The sequence below is a fragment of the Bombina bombina genome, chromosome 3 (genome assembly GCF_027579735.1).
Source record: "Bombina bombina isolate aBomBom1 chromosome 3, aBomBom1.pri, whole genome shotgun sequence".
NCBI classification, from domain to species: domain Eukaryota; kingdom Metazoa; phylum Chordata; class Amphibia; order Anura; family Bombinatoridae; genus Bombina; species Bombina bombina.
In genome coordinates, this window is record NC_069501.1 from 894,086,435 (window position 1) to 894,101,477 (window position 15,043).

The 15,043-nt window shown below is 37.3% G+C and overlaps 1 protein-coding gene across 1 annotated transcript in view; it reads left to right on the forward strand.

Annotated features, from left to right (window-relative positions):
• The window catches only part of MYCBP2 (MYC binding protein 2), a gene marked incomplete in the record, with an annotated part of 1,460,675 nt that overhangs the window by 1,071,666 nt on the left and 373,966 nt on the right, over window positions 1-15,043 (forward strand). Inside the window, 3 exon segments of the mRNA XM_053707907.1 lie at window positions 2,281-2,378; window positions 2,785-2,901; window positions 6,425-6,565. Of these exon segments, the coding sequence (XP_053563882.1) occupies window positions 2,281-2,378; window positions 2,785-2,901; window positions 6,425-6,565 (356 nt within the window).

Genomic DNA, 15,043 nt, shown 5'->3' on the forward strand with positions numbered 1-15,043 from the left:
TTACAGGCGACAAAGGATTTTCGTCAGTTTTCTGCTCTGTTTGTGGTATTCTCTGGGAAACGTAATGGACAGAAAGCTACGGCTACTTCTCTTTCTTTGTGGCTGAAGACTATCATTTGGTTTGCCTATGAAACTGCTGGACAGCAGCCTCCTGAGAGAGTTACGGCTCATTCTACAACGGCTGTTTCCTCCTCCTGGGCATTCAAGAATGAAGCTTCTGTGGAACAGATTTGCAAGGCTGCAACTTCTGCAACTTGGTTCTCTCTTCACACCGTTTAGGTTCCCCGTCTTGTCCCTCCATTATCATCTGTGTACTTTAGCTTGGATATTGATTCCCAATAGTAATTAGATGATCCGTGGACTCATCGTGTCATTAGAAAGAAAACTAAATTTATGCTTACCTGATACATTTCTTTCTTTCTTGGCACAAGTCCACGGCCCGCCCTGTTCTTTAGACAGGTTGTTGGTATGTTATAAACTTCAGACACACCTGCACCTTGTCGCTTCCTTTCTTTCCTTTACTTCGGTCGAATGACTGGGGTTGGAGAGAAGGGAGGTGATATTTAGCAGCTTTGCTGTGGTGCTCTTTGCCGCCTCCTGCTGGGCAGGACTGATATTCCCAATAGTAATTAGATGATCCGTGGACTCATTGTGTCAAGAAAGAAAGAAATTTATCAGGTAAGCATAAATTTTGTTTTATATTGGTGGTAAGTGATTTCTAGAAGTTTCTTGCAGCAGTGAAAAACACTGGAGGTGTACAGCTCTCACAGCTACTTACTTCTAAAAGTGATGCTTACTTTTCTCACTGTATGGTCTCTCAAATTGTGACTGGAGATCATATTTTAGTTTACTTGAATCCAACTCCTCTCAAAACATTGTTACACAGTGGTCATTGCTTTGAGCTAGATAACACAATAGGCACAGTGCAGGCAGGCTTGTCTCCCACTCTTTAGAAAATAGTTTATTAGCTTATTTAGTGCAGCACCTACCACCTAGAGAGGAGTCTGAAGCTGTTCCTATTGATAGTAGGCTCCTATCTGTTCTTTTGCCTTTGGAAGCAAACTGTGCACATGCACAGTGCAGTTGTTAAATTCATTAGAGCATGATCATTTCTGATTCATGTCTATGAATCACCATATACAAAAATAACATGCAGTAATAAACCAGTGTGCATTTTGAGAATTTTTTATCAAATAGAAGAAAAATAAAATTGTTAAAAATATGATTAAAACATTTTATCTATCTATACAAATAACCTTTTTTATTCCTTTGAATACATGTTAAAAGATTATGCTGAAGTGGTAAAAAGTACATCTTTATTTTGTATTGTTTACATTTTACACTTTATTTGTGCCCCATGTTTCCTGCTGGTACTTTTGCAAGAAGATAGCTTGAATAGTTTCAAGTTTTGTCATCACTATTTTTCATTTCAACTTTAATATTAGAGACATTAAATACCCCTTGTTTATGTAAGAAAACATTTTCTTTAGTAGATAATTCTGTACTAAGTATGTGTTGGCAAATATAGAATACTTTTAACACAAAAACACACAAAAACTGGGAATGGATGGTGCTCAACAGCCCACCCTATGGCATGGTCCCCACCCAAGAGAACTTTACTGTAGCATATCAGTCTGACCCCATCCAAAAGGACAGTCCAACCATGAAATAGTATGCAATTCTAATTTAAACAAAGGATTGGTACGGCTAATATAACTTACATGGGCCTGGTCAGTGGAAGTGCAGCTATATCCCTCTAGGCACAGTGATCATGGGGGGTCCATGTCTGGTTGCCCACTTTACCCTTAAAGAGACTAAAAACACAAAAAAGAGCAGCTCAACTGAGAAGAGCTCCTCTCTTTTGTGTAAATAAAATATTTGTTTAACTTCTAAAAAGTATTTTCAGCAGTATGAGTTTTTACATTGTAGGGTGCTGCCATGTTAGCACTAGGTAGGAGTGTGCCTCTTAACTTCTCGTGCTTAGAGCACACCACTTGGAACAATACTCATTCTCTCATATGCATGCAGTACTAGCATATACAAATTTGGACAGGTGTGCATGTGTGTGCACTTTCATTGTGCACTTGCAATTGTGTTCTCAGACATGTTGCAGTGATCCCAGTACCCTTATGGTGCAGACAAAGCCTTAGGAAAATGTTTAAACATAGGTGTAGAAATATGTATGTGCCTTTAAACTATTGTACGATTTATTCTTTAGTGCTTTAGGAACATTCAGGTGTTTAATGCTCCTTTAATCTTTACATTTTCATTTTAATACAGATGCTGGTTTAGAAGTTAAAGTAAAAGACCCACCAAAGGGGATGGTTCCACCTGGCAATCAGCTAGTAAAACCAAAAGCAGAGCCTCAGCCCAATAAGGTGAATATTTTACACAATGAAATTGTTCTCAGAGGTAGTTATTGAAAATGGAGGGGACTTATGGTGAAGATTTACTTGACAAAAGAAGACTAATCATTTCATTAGTTATAAACAATGCACACATATTGGTATTGTGGAAATCTCCTGGTAGAATGAATGATGTGCTTCTAAGAAAAACAAACCTTTTTCTATGGTTTTTAGTTTGTGTCATATTGCAATTGATATTGCATACTGTTAGGTAATTTTGTGTTTTAATTTTCAATGATTTGGGAAACTAGCAACAACCTGTAACTTTTTTCCAAACCTGTTTTCTTTACTGTACATTGTGTTGATCACTCCATTCTTTTTTTGTGCTTTCTCGCTTATGTTAGGTTTTCTCTATTTTCTGTCTGTATCTGCTTCATAGGTTCGCAAATTTGTGGCCAAGGACAGTGCAGGGCTCCGTATCCGTAGCCATCCCTCCCTTCAGAGTGAGCAGATAGGCATAGTGAAAGTCAATGGGACCATCGCTTTTGTTGATGAGGTAATTCCATAGATATTTTAGCTAAACATTATCTTGATTTGACTTCACATACTAGCAGTGTAAATATCTATATACATGTCAACTTACGTTGGTGTTTTATAAATCCTTAAAGGGGTAAGTTAACCCTTTTAACCCCTTAATGACTGACACCGTACTGGGTTTGACATCCTTAGTTAAGCCCTTAAGGACAAGCCATGACCTGTATGGTGGTTATGTCCTGGGCTCTTGCAGTAGGGGTCTCACAGACAACCTCAAGACCATGCTATTTCTGCATGTGTCACGTGTGAGGCATTGCAGAAATACCACTTTGAAGGTCACCCCAAGCTAGCAATTGCAGGGACTAGTGATCTTTGCCTGCCAGGGAGGTACCTTCATTACACAATATACATGCTGCAATGTATATCATGCTGTTGCTGAATCCCTACATGTGAGGTGATCCAGCAACAGTACACTAATAGTAAAATTTGACTTTTGCGTATGCAAATCACTGTGACAGCCAGTCACAGTGATTGTATAATTAAATTGGAGACTAGGGCTATCACAGGATGCCTCAAAAGTGAGACAGTCGGTGCCCTATGTTAATAAGATCAGTTTAACAGCCAGTCACAGTGATCACACATCAAAAAATGACAAGTCATTGTTTAACAATGGCTTGTCTTGACCCCTCCCCTTCTGCTCCTGTGAGCACTAAATGTCAATAAAAGTTTGACATTTATTTTAATAATCTGTGTGTGTGTGTGTGTATATATATATATATATATATATATATATATATATATTATATATATATATATAGAGAGAGAGAGAGAGAGATTTATAGAGATATAGATATGTATAAAAGATATATAACAGAAGTGAGTACACCCCAGTGCAATATCACTTAAATATCAAATTGTATAACCTAACAGTAACTGCATTAGTCTAAGTTTTACAGTAGGGTATTTTCTCTTATGTAAAATTAAAAACGAACAGTTTAGATTTACTATATTAAAAATACCAGCCCCAAAGCAGAAAATCAATGCAACAAATGTCAGTGCACCTTTCATTACTGAATTTAAAATCTTTTATTTTTTTTCAATACTTTGCATGCCCATCTTCATTTTTGATGACAGAATCAATCCTCCTTGGCATGGAGGAAACCAGTGTGGTACAAATTTCTGGAGAGATGTTCTGCCCTTCTTCAGAGGTAATTTTTTTCAACTGCTCTTTGCTGGAGGGGTAGTGTTGCTCTACCATTCTCTTTAAAATACCCCAAGGTGTTCTACTGGTTTCAAGTTGGATGACATACTTGGCCAGGTCATAGTTTTCACTTGTTTCTCCTTTAGAAACTCCTTTGTGGTTTTGGCAGTGTGCTTGGAATCGTTATCATGCTGGAATATTCGTCCTATGCCAAACTTCTGAGGACTGGGAGTCATCTTGTCAGCCATAGATTTGGTATTTATGGTGCTATCTATAAATGTCATCTCCCCAGCATCTTCTGCAGTCATGCAGCCCCATATCGTCACACTCCCACCTCCATGATTTACTGTTGGGACTATGCATTCACTGTAATAATCCTGACCAGGCTCACACCAAACATGCTGCACCCCATCTAAGCCGAAAAATTGTTTCTTGGCCATCTTACCAAATAATGTGCTCCCAGTATTCATCCAGGCTTTTCATGTTTAGAAAAGTTTAATCTTGCAGTTTTGTGCTGAAGAGCAAGCAAGGGCTTTTTCCTTGGATGCTGTCCATAGAAGTTGACATTATGCAATGTCCTTAGCACTGTCTGAGCTATCACAGAATCTCCATTTTCTATTGATAATCCCTGAGCCAAATCTGAAGCACTTGCCTGTTGCCTGTTTTTCAGAGCTAGATTTTGCAAGTAACGCACTGCCTGTGGGGTCATTTTAGGAGGACAGCCACTGCGGCTCTGATTTTTGGCACTGTGTATCGGTCTATACCTCCTGATTACTTCTGCAACTGCGTTTTGACTGATTTTTAGTTGGTCACCAATCTTCCTGTATCCGATTTTTCATTGGTCCAAAAATTAGACTGTTCTGGTAACTATGCTCATGCAATTAGGCTAATTTGAAATTATAGGTGTACTCAATTTTTTTTTCAGTGATCTAACTTGTGTGTCAGTGACCACAGGTGTATTCACTTTTGTTGCATTGTTTCTACTTTGGGGCCTGTATTTTCAATATAAACTTTCTAAAGTATTTGTTTTTGATTGTTTATAATAGGAAATACTATACTTGTCAACTTAGAAATAAAACAAATATTGAGAGGTGATACAATTTTGAATAATTTGATATTTAAGTGATATTGCCCAGGGGTGTACTCACTTCTGTTGTATACTGTGTGTGTGTGTGTGTGTATATATATATATATATATATATATATATATATATGTGTGCATATATATATATATGTGTGCATATATATATATATATATATATAATGTGTGTGTGTTTTTTGATTTTTTTTTTTTAAATCTTATTTAAATAAAGGTTTATTATTTCTTTTAGTCATTAAATTTTATTTTCTGCCTTAGCGATAAAGGGTTAGGTTAAAAATGTTTCTAGGTAAGTACCCAAGAGTGTCTAGTCTCTCCAAATATATACCTCTGGTTTAGGTGACTGATATTAATCTTACAGTCCAAGCGTAGGAAATGTAAGCATTAAACCAATAAATTCATCTTTGTTGTATTTGGCCTATATTTACTATAAATTATTTGGAACTCTTAACATAGAGACCCTAAAACCAGGACAAAATAATGAATCTATAGTTATTTTTATCTTTCCTTTTCACTAATTTTGTAGAATCGGTTCTAAAGGATACTGCAAAAAATATCCCCCCCCATTTTTTCCCAGTTTTTCAGTATTTAATTCCTATTTATTTTCCATACCCATATAGGGTATCACAAGAAAGCCCATTATGTCTGTTAAAAAAACAGGTAAATTATATATGGGTGCTAGGGATAATTATGCCAAAAGTATGTGTTGCCTTTAAGAAGAAAACTGTAAAAAAAATTGTCCTTGAGGGGTTAAGGTTAATTTAACTCAATATGTAGATATGTAGTTGTTTTAATATAATAAACTCTGGAGACTATCAGTGATATTACATAATTTAGATCATTTTGATTTTCACGTTTCAAAATTTGGAGGGTGACATCCTTTTTTTTTTTTTTTTTTTTTCTCGTTTGCGTAGCTTAAACACCAATATTGTCTTACAAATAATACATTTTATTAGATATCCATATAGTTATTACCACACATTGAATTATTAACTGAGCATAATCAGTTCTGCTTGTATTTTAATTAGTCTCTCTGCTTCTCTTTAATATAATTTTATTAGAAACCATCACCACCTATTTTCATGCTACATCACCTACACTACTATATCTACACTGCTTTACTGTTTAGTTGCATGATATGTAAATTCCAAACCCTTGCTTCACACCTTTCTGAAGTAGTTCCTTCTGGCAGTGAAGGTGTTACAGGAGAGCATGGCTCGTTATTGTTGCTTGTTTCCCATCTAGATCCATAATGATGATGGTGTATGGCTAAGACTGAATGATGAAACAATAAAGAAGTATGTCCCTAACATGAATGGTTACAATGAAGCTTGGTGCCTCTCATTTAACCAACATCTTGGCAAGAGTCTGCTGGCTCCTGTTGATGTAAGTAAATAATCCCTATTCTGTTTGTTTATTTATTAATCTCAGACTAATGTAACATTAATTATGCTATTAAGTTGTTTTATTTTTATCCATAAAATATACAGACTTCTATAAAATTTCAGTATCCGCCTTCTTGAAATGGTAAGAACTTACAAAAGGAGAAAGCAAAATGCATTCTCTTGGTGATCTGGGCTTTGGGGCAGCATTAAACTTTATAAAATTGCCTTCCATACTGACATCAATATCGCAAATGCTTTTTTTTTTTTTCTATTGTTGTACATCCCTTAGAACCATGTATTCTAAAACATGACGTATAAAGTAGTTTTAGGCCTATTTGCTTTGTAACGTTTTTTTCAACATTTTAAGGTGAAACTTTGTATTGCTTTTTATTGTATTCAGTCTACTGTGATATTGCCTGTGTATTCCAATATCACAATGCTGTTGATGTTTGTACATGATGAGGACTCTTGGCATGCATGCCAAACAAACTCATTGGAAACACTCATTAATCTCTGCTTTATTCATAATCTTTAAAAACATTCAGACAGTACTGTTAAATTAACTGTAAGAAATGTAATCAATAATCCTTTAGATATTTTTGTAAAAGTACCGCTCATTAAAATGTTATGTTTTTAATTGGTGTATTTTAATAAAATAGTAATATGCTTTTTTTTAAAAAATAACATGTTTATAAAAATATTGATAGATTTTCTTCCAATAAATGGCGAGAGTCCAAGAGCCATCACATGTGGGTATTAAGTCCAGCCCATTAGGAGGGGGCAAAACACCCAGCATAACAGAGGTTTTAATCCCCTATTCATTTTTTTATTTTTATTGCCTCCAGCAAGGAGTGATAGTGAAAATTATAGAGCTGATCTTCACGTAGTTTGACATGGTTCTCTGATTTGATACCCATTTGCTCCTCAAAAAAACCTAAACATGAGTTGAAAGGCAGAAGGAAGCAGTGAAAATCTTCTCCCATTGCGGAGATTCCACCAGCCTCCCAGGTGAAACGTGGGCTTGCCTGCCAATCTCTTGGTCTAAAGTGTGCCGCTCTTTGTTATAACCTTACAGATCCTTTGTGCTTGCACTGCCTCGGATAGACTATCTACTCAAAGCAGTCTTTTGTAGCTAAGGTTAGCATGATAGATAATGGTGCTGACAGGTAAGTACCATGTGTAAAGATCTCCTGTTATAGAATGCACAGAACTCATTAAGGCACCATTGTTCAACTTCAAGAACTTTTTATTAACTGAAGATAACACACCCATTTCACTGTTATACCTAATGCTTGTCCCTAGTGTTAGAATATATGAACTGCAACAAATATAAATAGCAACAACTGGAACAAACCATTATGATATATTCATTACATCTCCCTTCTTAAAAATAAAAATAAAATAAAACAATATATATTAGATATAAAGGAATATACATTAAAAAAAACAAAAACAAGCACAAAAACAAACAAAAAAACAAAGCACACAATTATGTAGTTTCATAATGTTCCCAATACTTTGGCTTGATTCTCCGTCCATATCTTGAGAATCTACTGGGTGGCTCAACTTGTGCTGTTTCTGTTGTGCTAGGAAGAATCCCATTTGAGCTGTGATCAGAGAGTTGTGCGGTTGGTGTTGTACTCAGTAATTCTCCCTCCTGTAGGTCCACATGTGAAGCATCAGTTGAGCTTAGAGTCTCATTTATATCACTATGTGACATCCTTGGTGGTACATGAAGCACTGCATCTGGAATATTTGTAACTCCTGTATTTGAACCTCTGTTATGACGCAGATGTACTCTGTTGCGCCGGTAATCTTTGTCATTCTCGGTGCGCACAGTGTATGAGCGTGGTGCACTTGTTACTTTGGTTACCACTGCAGGTTTCCACCTTCCTTCTAAATTTTGCATCCTTACCCTATCACCAAGCTCACAAGGTTTTAGAAATTTAGACCCACGATCATAGTACTGTTTCTGCCTGTTTTTTAATGATTCACTCGCTGTTTAACCATTTCAGGATTCTGTACTTTGGAGCCAAGTTGTGTAGGTGTTGAAGGCAAAACTGATTTCAAACGTCTACTCATTAGTTATTGTGAAGGTGATGCAATTCCATCTATTGGGGTAGTTTAGAATACACAGGTATGGATCTTGATTAGTTTGGGCTGCTTTTTCCAAAATGTTCTTTGCAATTTGTACATATTTTTCAGCTAAGCCATTTGACTGTGGGTAATGTGGGCTGGACAGTGTGTGTTTGAAACCCCATTCTTTTGCAAAGTTTGCGAATTCCATTGAGGAGTACTGAGGACCATTATCTGATATTAACTCATCACATATGCCATGTCTTGCCAAGACAGATTTAATGACATTTATCACTGCACTAGACTTAGTGTCTCTTAGTTGAACTATTTCAAAGTAACGACTGTAGTAGTCTACCATTATAAGATAGTTGTTATGGTTCCATGTAAATAGGTCTGATGCAATTCTTTGCCAAGCTCTCTCTGGCTGTACTCTTGTTACCATTGGCTCCTTTTGGTTTGCTCTTTGATTTTCTTGACATGTTGCACAATTATTGACCATGTCTTCAATCTGTGAGTTCATTCCAGGCCAATATAAGAGATCCCTAGCACGTCTTTTACACAAGGCTATTCCAAAATGCAGTTTTCTTATTATTTCTTTCCTGAGCTCCAAGGGAACCACAATTCTCTCCCCTTTAAAAACAATCCCATCAATTATTGACAGTTCTTTTCTTACATTCCAGTAAGGTTTTAAGTAAACATTCACTTTGGCTTTTGAGTTTGGCCATCCTTGCCTTATTATTGTAATCAAATTGGCCATAGTTGCATCCCTTTCTGTTGCTAGCTGTATTTCTTTAAGTTTCTCATCAGTAGCAGGTAATTGTGAAAGTACAGAGTGCACATGCTCTTCCAAGTCCCTTTACTCTTTCATCTTGTCCAGGCTTAAATGTCCTTGAAAGTATATCAGCTACTGGAATTCTATTGCCAGGTACATATACTACATGCATATCATATTTTTGTATTCTTAGGATCATTCTTTGCAGCCTTGGTGGAGCGGACACAAGTAGTTTTTCCATGATGCTCATAAGTGGTTTATGATCAGTCTCAACTGTGACTTTCTGCCCATAGATGTATTGATGAAACTTTTCACAACCAATTACAATGGCCAACATTTCTTTTTCTATTTGGGCATAGTTGCGTTGCGTAGGAGTCATTGATCTGGAAGCATATGCAACAGGCCTGCCTTACTGCATTAGGACTGCTCCTAAACCAAACTGAGAGGCATCAACCTGTACTGTTACCTCCTTCTTGGGGTCAAAATATTGTAATCCAGTTTCCGATGAACGCACAATAAGACCTTTGACATCTTCAAAAACATTATTTATTGAGTCATTCCAGCTCCATAGTGCATCCTTTTGGAGTAGTTCTCTTAGTGGAGCTGTGGCTTCTGCTAGTCCAGGAACAAACCTTGACAGATAATTAAACATACCCAGAATGATTTCTAATTCCTTCTTAGAGGTAGGAGGATCCAGAATTTGTATTGCTGCTATTTTCTCTGGGTCTGCTTTTAGCCCATCTTGTGACAGAATATGACCAAAATATTTAACTTGGGTAACACCGATTTGCATTTTACCTAGGTTTAACTTCATGTTTCTCTCTCGACACCGTTCCAATAGGGCACACAGATTTTGATCATGTTCTTTCCGTGTAAATCCATATACCAGTAGATCTATGATTACATCTACACCATGAAGGCCTTCAATGGTTTCATGTGCTTTTTTCTGAAATATTTCTTGTGCTGAGGCAATACCAAAGGGAACTCTAGTAAAGCGCCATCTTCCAAATGGTGAATTAAAAGTGGTGAGCCTGCTGCTCTGTTTATCTAATTTGAGCTGCCAATATCCTGACTGAGCATCTAATACACTGAAAAATGTTGCATGTGCTAACTTGTGTGTGATGTCATCTAGAGTTGGTAAACTGTAGTTTTCTCGCATGATTTCTCTGTTTAAATCTCTTGGATCAATGCATATTCTTAAAGCACCTGAGTTTTTCTTTTCTACTGCAACCATTGAACTCACCCACTCAGTGGGCTCATCTACTTTTTTCAGCACTCCTAAATTTACCATGCGATCCAGTTCCTCTTTGAGTTTGTCTTTTATGGCAATTGGAATCCTTCTTGGTGAATGAATTACTGGATGTGCATCTGGTTTTAGTTTAATGCTGCATTCACCAGGGAAACAACCTAGCCCTTGAAACACATCTGAAAATAGTTTCTCAACTTGTTGCTTAGACAAACCTTTGTTATACTGATCAACAGTCATGACTATTTTTTTATAAGATTTAGCTGTTTGCAGGCACTTAACCCTAAAACAGGCTTTGCTGGGGTGTCAATAACATACAATTCCAAATTAAGTGTTTTGTTTTGTAACATGCATTGATATGAGCAATTTCCCAGTACATGTAGCCGGTGTCCTCCATAACCAACAAGTTTTGACAGACCAGACTTTTCAAGCTCACATATGTTTGCCAGTGTGTCATAATATGTGCTAGCAGGAATGCAATTTACTTGTGTACCTGTATCAATCTTGAATTTAATTGGTATGTTAAAACAGCAACTCCAATTAGAACAGAAACGAACACACTCCAGCAGAGTGCACAATTACAGGATGGTGGTCACTAATGCTGCTGACGCGTTTCGGCTACCCGTGCCGTAGTCATTGTATTTATATACTTCATCTTGTTCTACATTTGTTTTATCCACCATAGCTAGAAATATTATACTTTGATCAATGTCACTATCAGTTTCATTTTCATCTTGCTCCACCTGATTCACTGACTTCCTATAATTTATATTGTTGTTTCTGCACGCCCTGGCAAAATGGTTTTTCTGACATTTGTAGCATATTTTTCCCTGTGCTGGACACTGTGTATTCTTAGTGTGTTTTGTAGCACATTTAGTACAGCTTCTGTAAAGAGTTTGCTCTGCACAATCCTGCAGGTTATTTGCTTTTCTGCTATGAATCAGATTACTTTCACTTTTCCTTTGCACCATGTGTAAGACTTCTGTGTCACTATGAATTAACTGCATGTGAGCTCTGGATGTTTCATATGCTCTAGCTATTTTTACTGCAGAGTTTATGGTTAGATCTTCTTCTAGCAGTAATTTTTCCTGTCCTTCTCTAGAATTTGATCCCATCACAATTCTATCTTTTATCATATCATCACAGCCCTGAAAGGCACAGTCTTTAGCTATGAGATGTAGCTGTGTGACCCACTCATCTATAGATTCTGTTTTACCCTGATGTCTTTCATAAAACACTTTTCTCTGTACAGTTATGTTTTTCTTAGGATTACAGTATGCCTCAAACTTCTCAAATAACACATTGGCATCCTTTTTACCTTCAGCAGATATAGCTCCACTTGCACTCCATGATCTGCAAATATCTCTGCCTTTCTCTCCAATGCAAATGAGAAACTGTGCAGCCTTCTGCTCCTGTGTCCACTTGTCAGCATCAGGGCCAGCAAATAATAATTCCATGAGCTCTCTCCATCTTGTCCAGTGCTCACATACATTGCCTTTATCAAAGTCCATAGGAGGCACTTGCTGTCTGCTTGCAGCCATGACAATCAAACTTAAATAAATCTGTTTACTTCTGACACCATGTAAAGATCTCCTGTTATAGAATGCACAGAACTCATTAAGACACCATTGTTCAACTTCAAGAACTTTTTATTAACTGAAGATAACACACCCATTTCACTGTTATGCCTAAAACTTGTCCCTAGTGTTAGAATATATGAACTGCAACAAATATAAACAGCAACAACTGGAACAAACCATTATGATATATTCATTACACCATGCACCTTCAAAGCCTTTGGGCTATTAGTATGGCCACGTACATGTTTATATAGCCCTGGGACATAGAATCATACACCATTTAACACTATACAGTTTTAGCCACTCTTGTTAAATTTACTGTGGTCGGCTTTAGTGCACGCTGGAGCTCTGGTTCCCTTCTGCAGCAAACTCTTAAAAGATTAAAAGGAATTTTACTAATTCCGGCATAACATTTTTACTACCCTAGAGACCTCAAAGGTTACCTTTTGGTGTGAAAATAGTGCACTTTCACTCTCCTTCTCTTCAGTTGACTGGTTGCCAACTTGCTGACACACAGTTAAATAGCTGCTGGATATTGGGTGTGGTGAGTATCCATAAATTCCAGAACTTCTTTATTGTTACCCTTTATTGTATACATTTTTATTTCATAAAAGGGGTGAGAGTCCATAAGACATTACTTATGAGAATTCAACGACCACTTGGAGGCAGATTCCCAACTTAATTCCCCTGATTTTCTGCTATTCTTATCTTTGCCTCTACAGGAGGAAGGTAAAGAATTGAGGTGCTCCAGAATCCTTAGACTGATTTGAGGCCCATATTCCCCTCAGAGAGTTTCTACTGGACATACAGGAGATTGGAGTATGGGGCAGTGACACAATCACTCCCAGTGAGCAATTAGTCACAAGCCTTCCACAGGTGTGGCAGGGACCTGTCCCTTAGCCTCCTCATGTTGGGTCATCAATATACTTGTTACATAGATCCTTTGCTTTGATGACTCTCTACTGGAAGCAGTCTATTTCTGCAGCTGTGGATAAACATGGTAGAGTGGGTGCATTTCAGGTAAGCAACATTTGTGTTGCACTCACATAGCTCACAGGCTATTAGTAGGTACTATTTGTTGGTACATCATAGCCAGGGGACACAGTCAGATAAAGACATTACTACTTTACACTCTCTAGACTTGGAGGGTAAAGGGCAATACAGTCTAGCAGTATTTGGCAGACATTGTATTTTGAGCTTTTGAATCCGCTTAGTAAAATACTTTTATTTGAAAGTCTAAGTATGCATAATTTTATTTTACAGCATTTTTTTTCTGCATTGCTCAAAAGAATACTTTTGAAGCATTTGATATTGTTTGAAGGCTGAATTTATTTATAATTTTTTAAATATTTTTGGTGGCTTTTTATTTCTCCTTCCGCTGTACCAAGACGTACGTCCGACTCAGTTTAGCGCTCTTCACTACTATATTTATTTTGAGGTGGAGAAAAATGTTTTATTTGGCAGCACGACAATTCAAATTTCCCAGCTGTGCTAACGTCCGCTATTAATTTTGTAAACTCTGCGAATGGTCAGTTTTGCTAAACATTTAACATGTATCTAATTTTATTTTGCGTAGAAGGGATTTAATGGCTTTTTAGACCCAGTATTTCTTTCCTAAGATATGGAAAGTCCATGACGTCATCAATTACTAGTGGGAATATCACTCCTGGCCAGCAGGAGGAGGCAAAGAGCACCACAGCAAAGCTGTTAAGTGTCACTCCCCTACCCACAATCCCCAGTCATTCTCTTTGCCTCTGTCAATGAAGTTTTGGTGTCTGAAGAAAATTGGATTTCTTTCACTACAAGCAAGAATTTTGCTATGCTCTCTAGAATGGGGATAACGGTCTTCCGCCATTAGTGATGTTGTGGTGGGAAGGACCCTGCAATATCTGTAGAGTGTGTTAGAAGCGCGCGCTTGTATTGTGGTGCAGTTTCTCTTTGGAGGGTCACGTGACCCGCTTCTCTGCTTTAGTCCCTGACTTGGTCAGCTAGTAGAGTCGCGTCTTCTTTGTTACCATCATTTTCAGCATACGATCGGCAGCTGAGGTGTAGTGATGTTTTTCTTTCATGTAATTGGCAAGAGTCCATGAGCTAGTGACGTATGGGATATACAATCCTACCAGGAGGGGCAAAGTTTCCCAAACCTCAAAATGCCTATAAATACAATCCTCACCACACCCACAATTCAGTTTAACAAACTTTGCCTCCTATGGAGGTGGTGAAGTTAGTTTGTGCTAAGATTTCTACGTTGATATGCGCTTCTCAGCATTTTGAAGCCCGGTTCCTCTCAGAGTACAGTGAATGCCAGAGGGATGTGAAGGGAGTATCACCTATTGAATGCAATGGTTTTCCTCATGGGAGATCTATTTCATAGGTTCTCTGTTATCGGTCGTAGAGATTCATCTCCTACCTCCCTTTTCAGATCGACGATATACTCTCATATTCCATTACCTCTACTGATAACCGTTTCAGTACTGGTTTGGCTATCTGCTATATATGGATCGGTGTCTTTTGGCAAGTATGTTTTTATTACTTAAGACACTCTCAGCTATGGTTTGGCACTTTATGCATTAATATAAAGTTCTAAATATATGTATTTGCCATGAGTCAGGTTTATGTATTTCCTTTTGCAGACTGTCAGTTTCATATTTGGGGAAAAACATATTTAGGAAATATTTTTCTTACCTGGGGTTTAGTCTTTTTTCAAATTGACTGCTTTTTTCTTTCAGTTTCGCGGGAAAAATTTGGCCCATGAGGACGCAAAATGCCAAAGTTTATTGCGTCATTCTTTTTTGGTGTGAATGT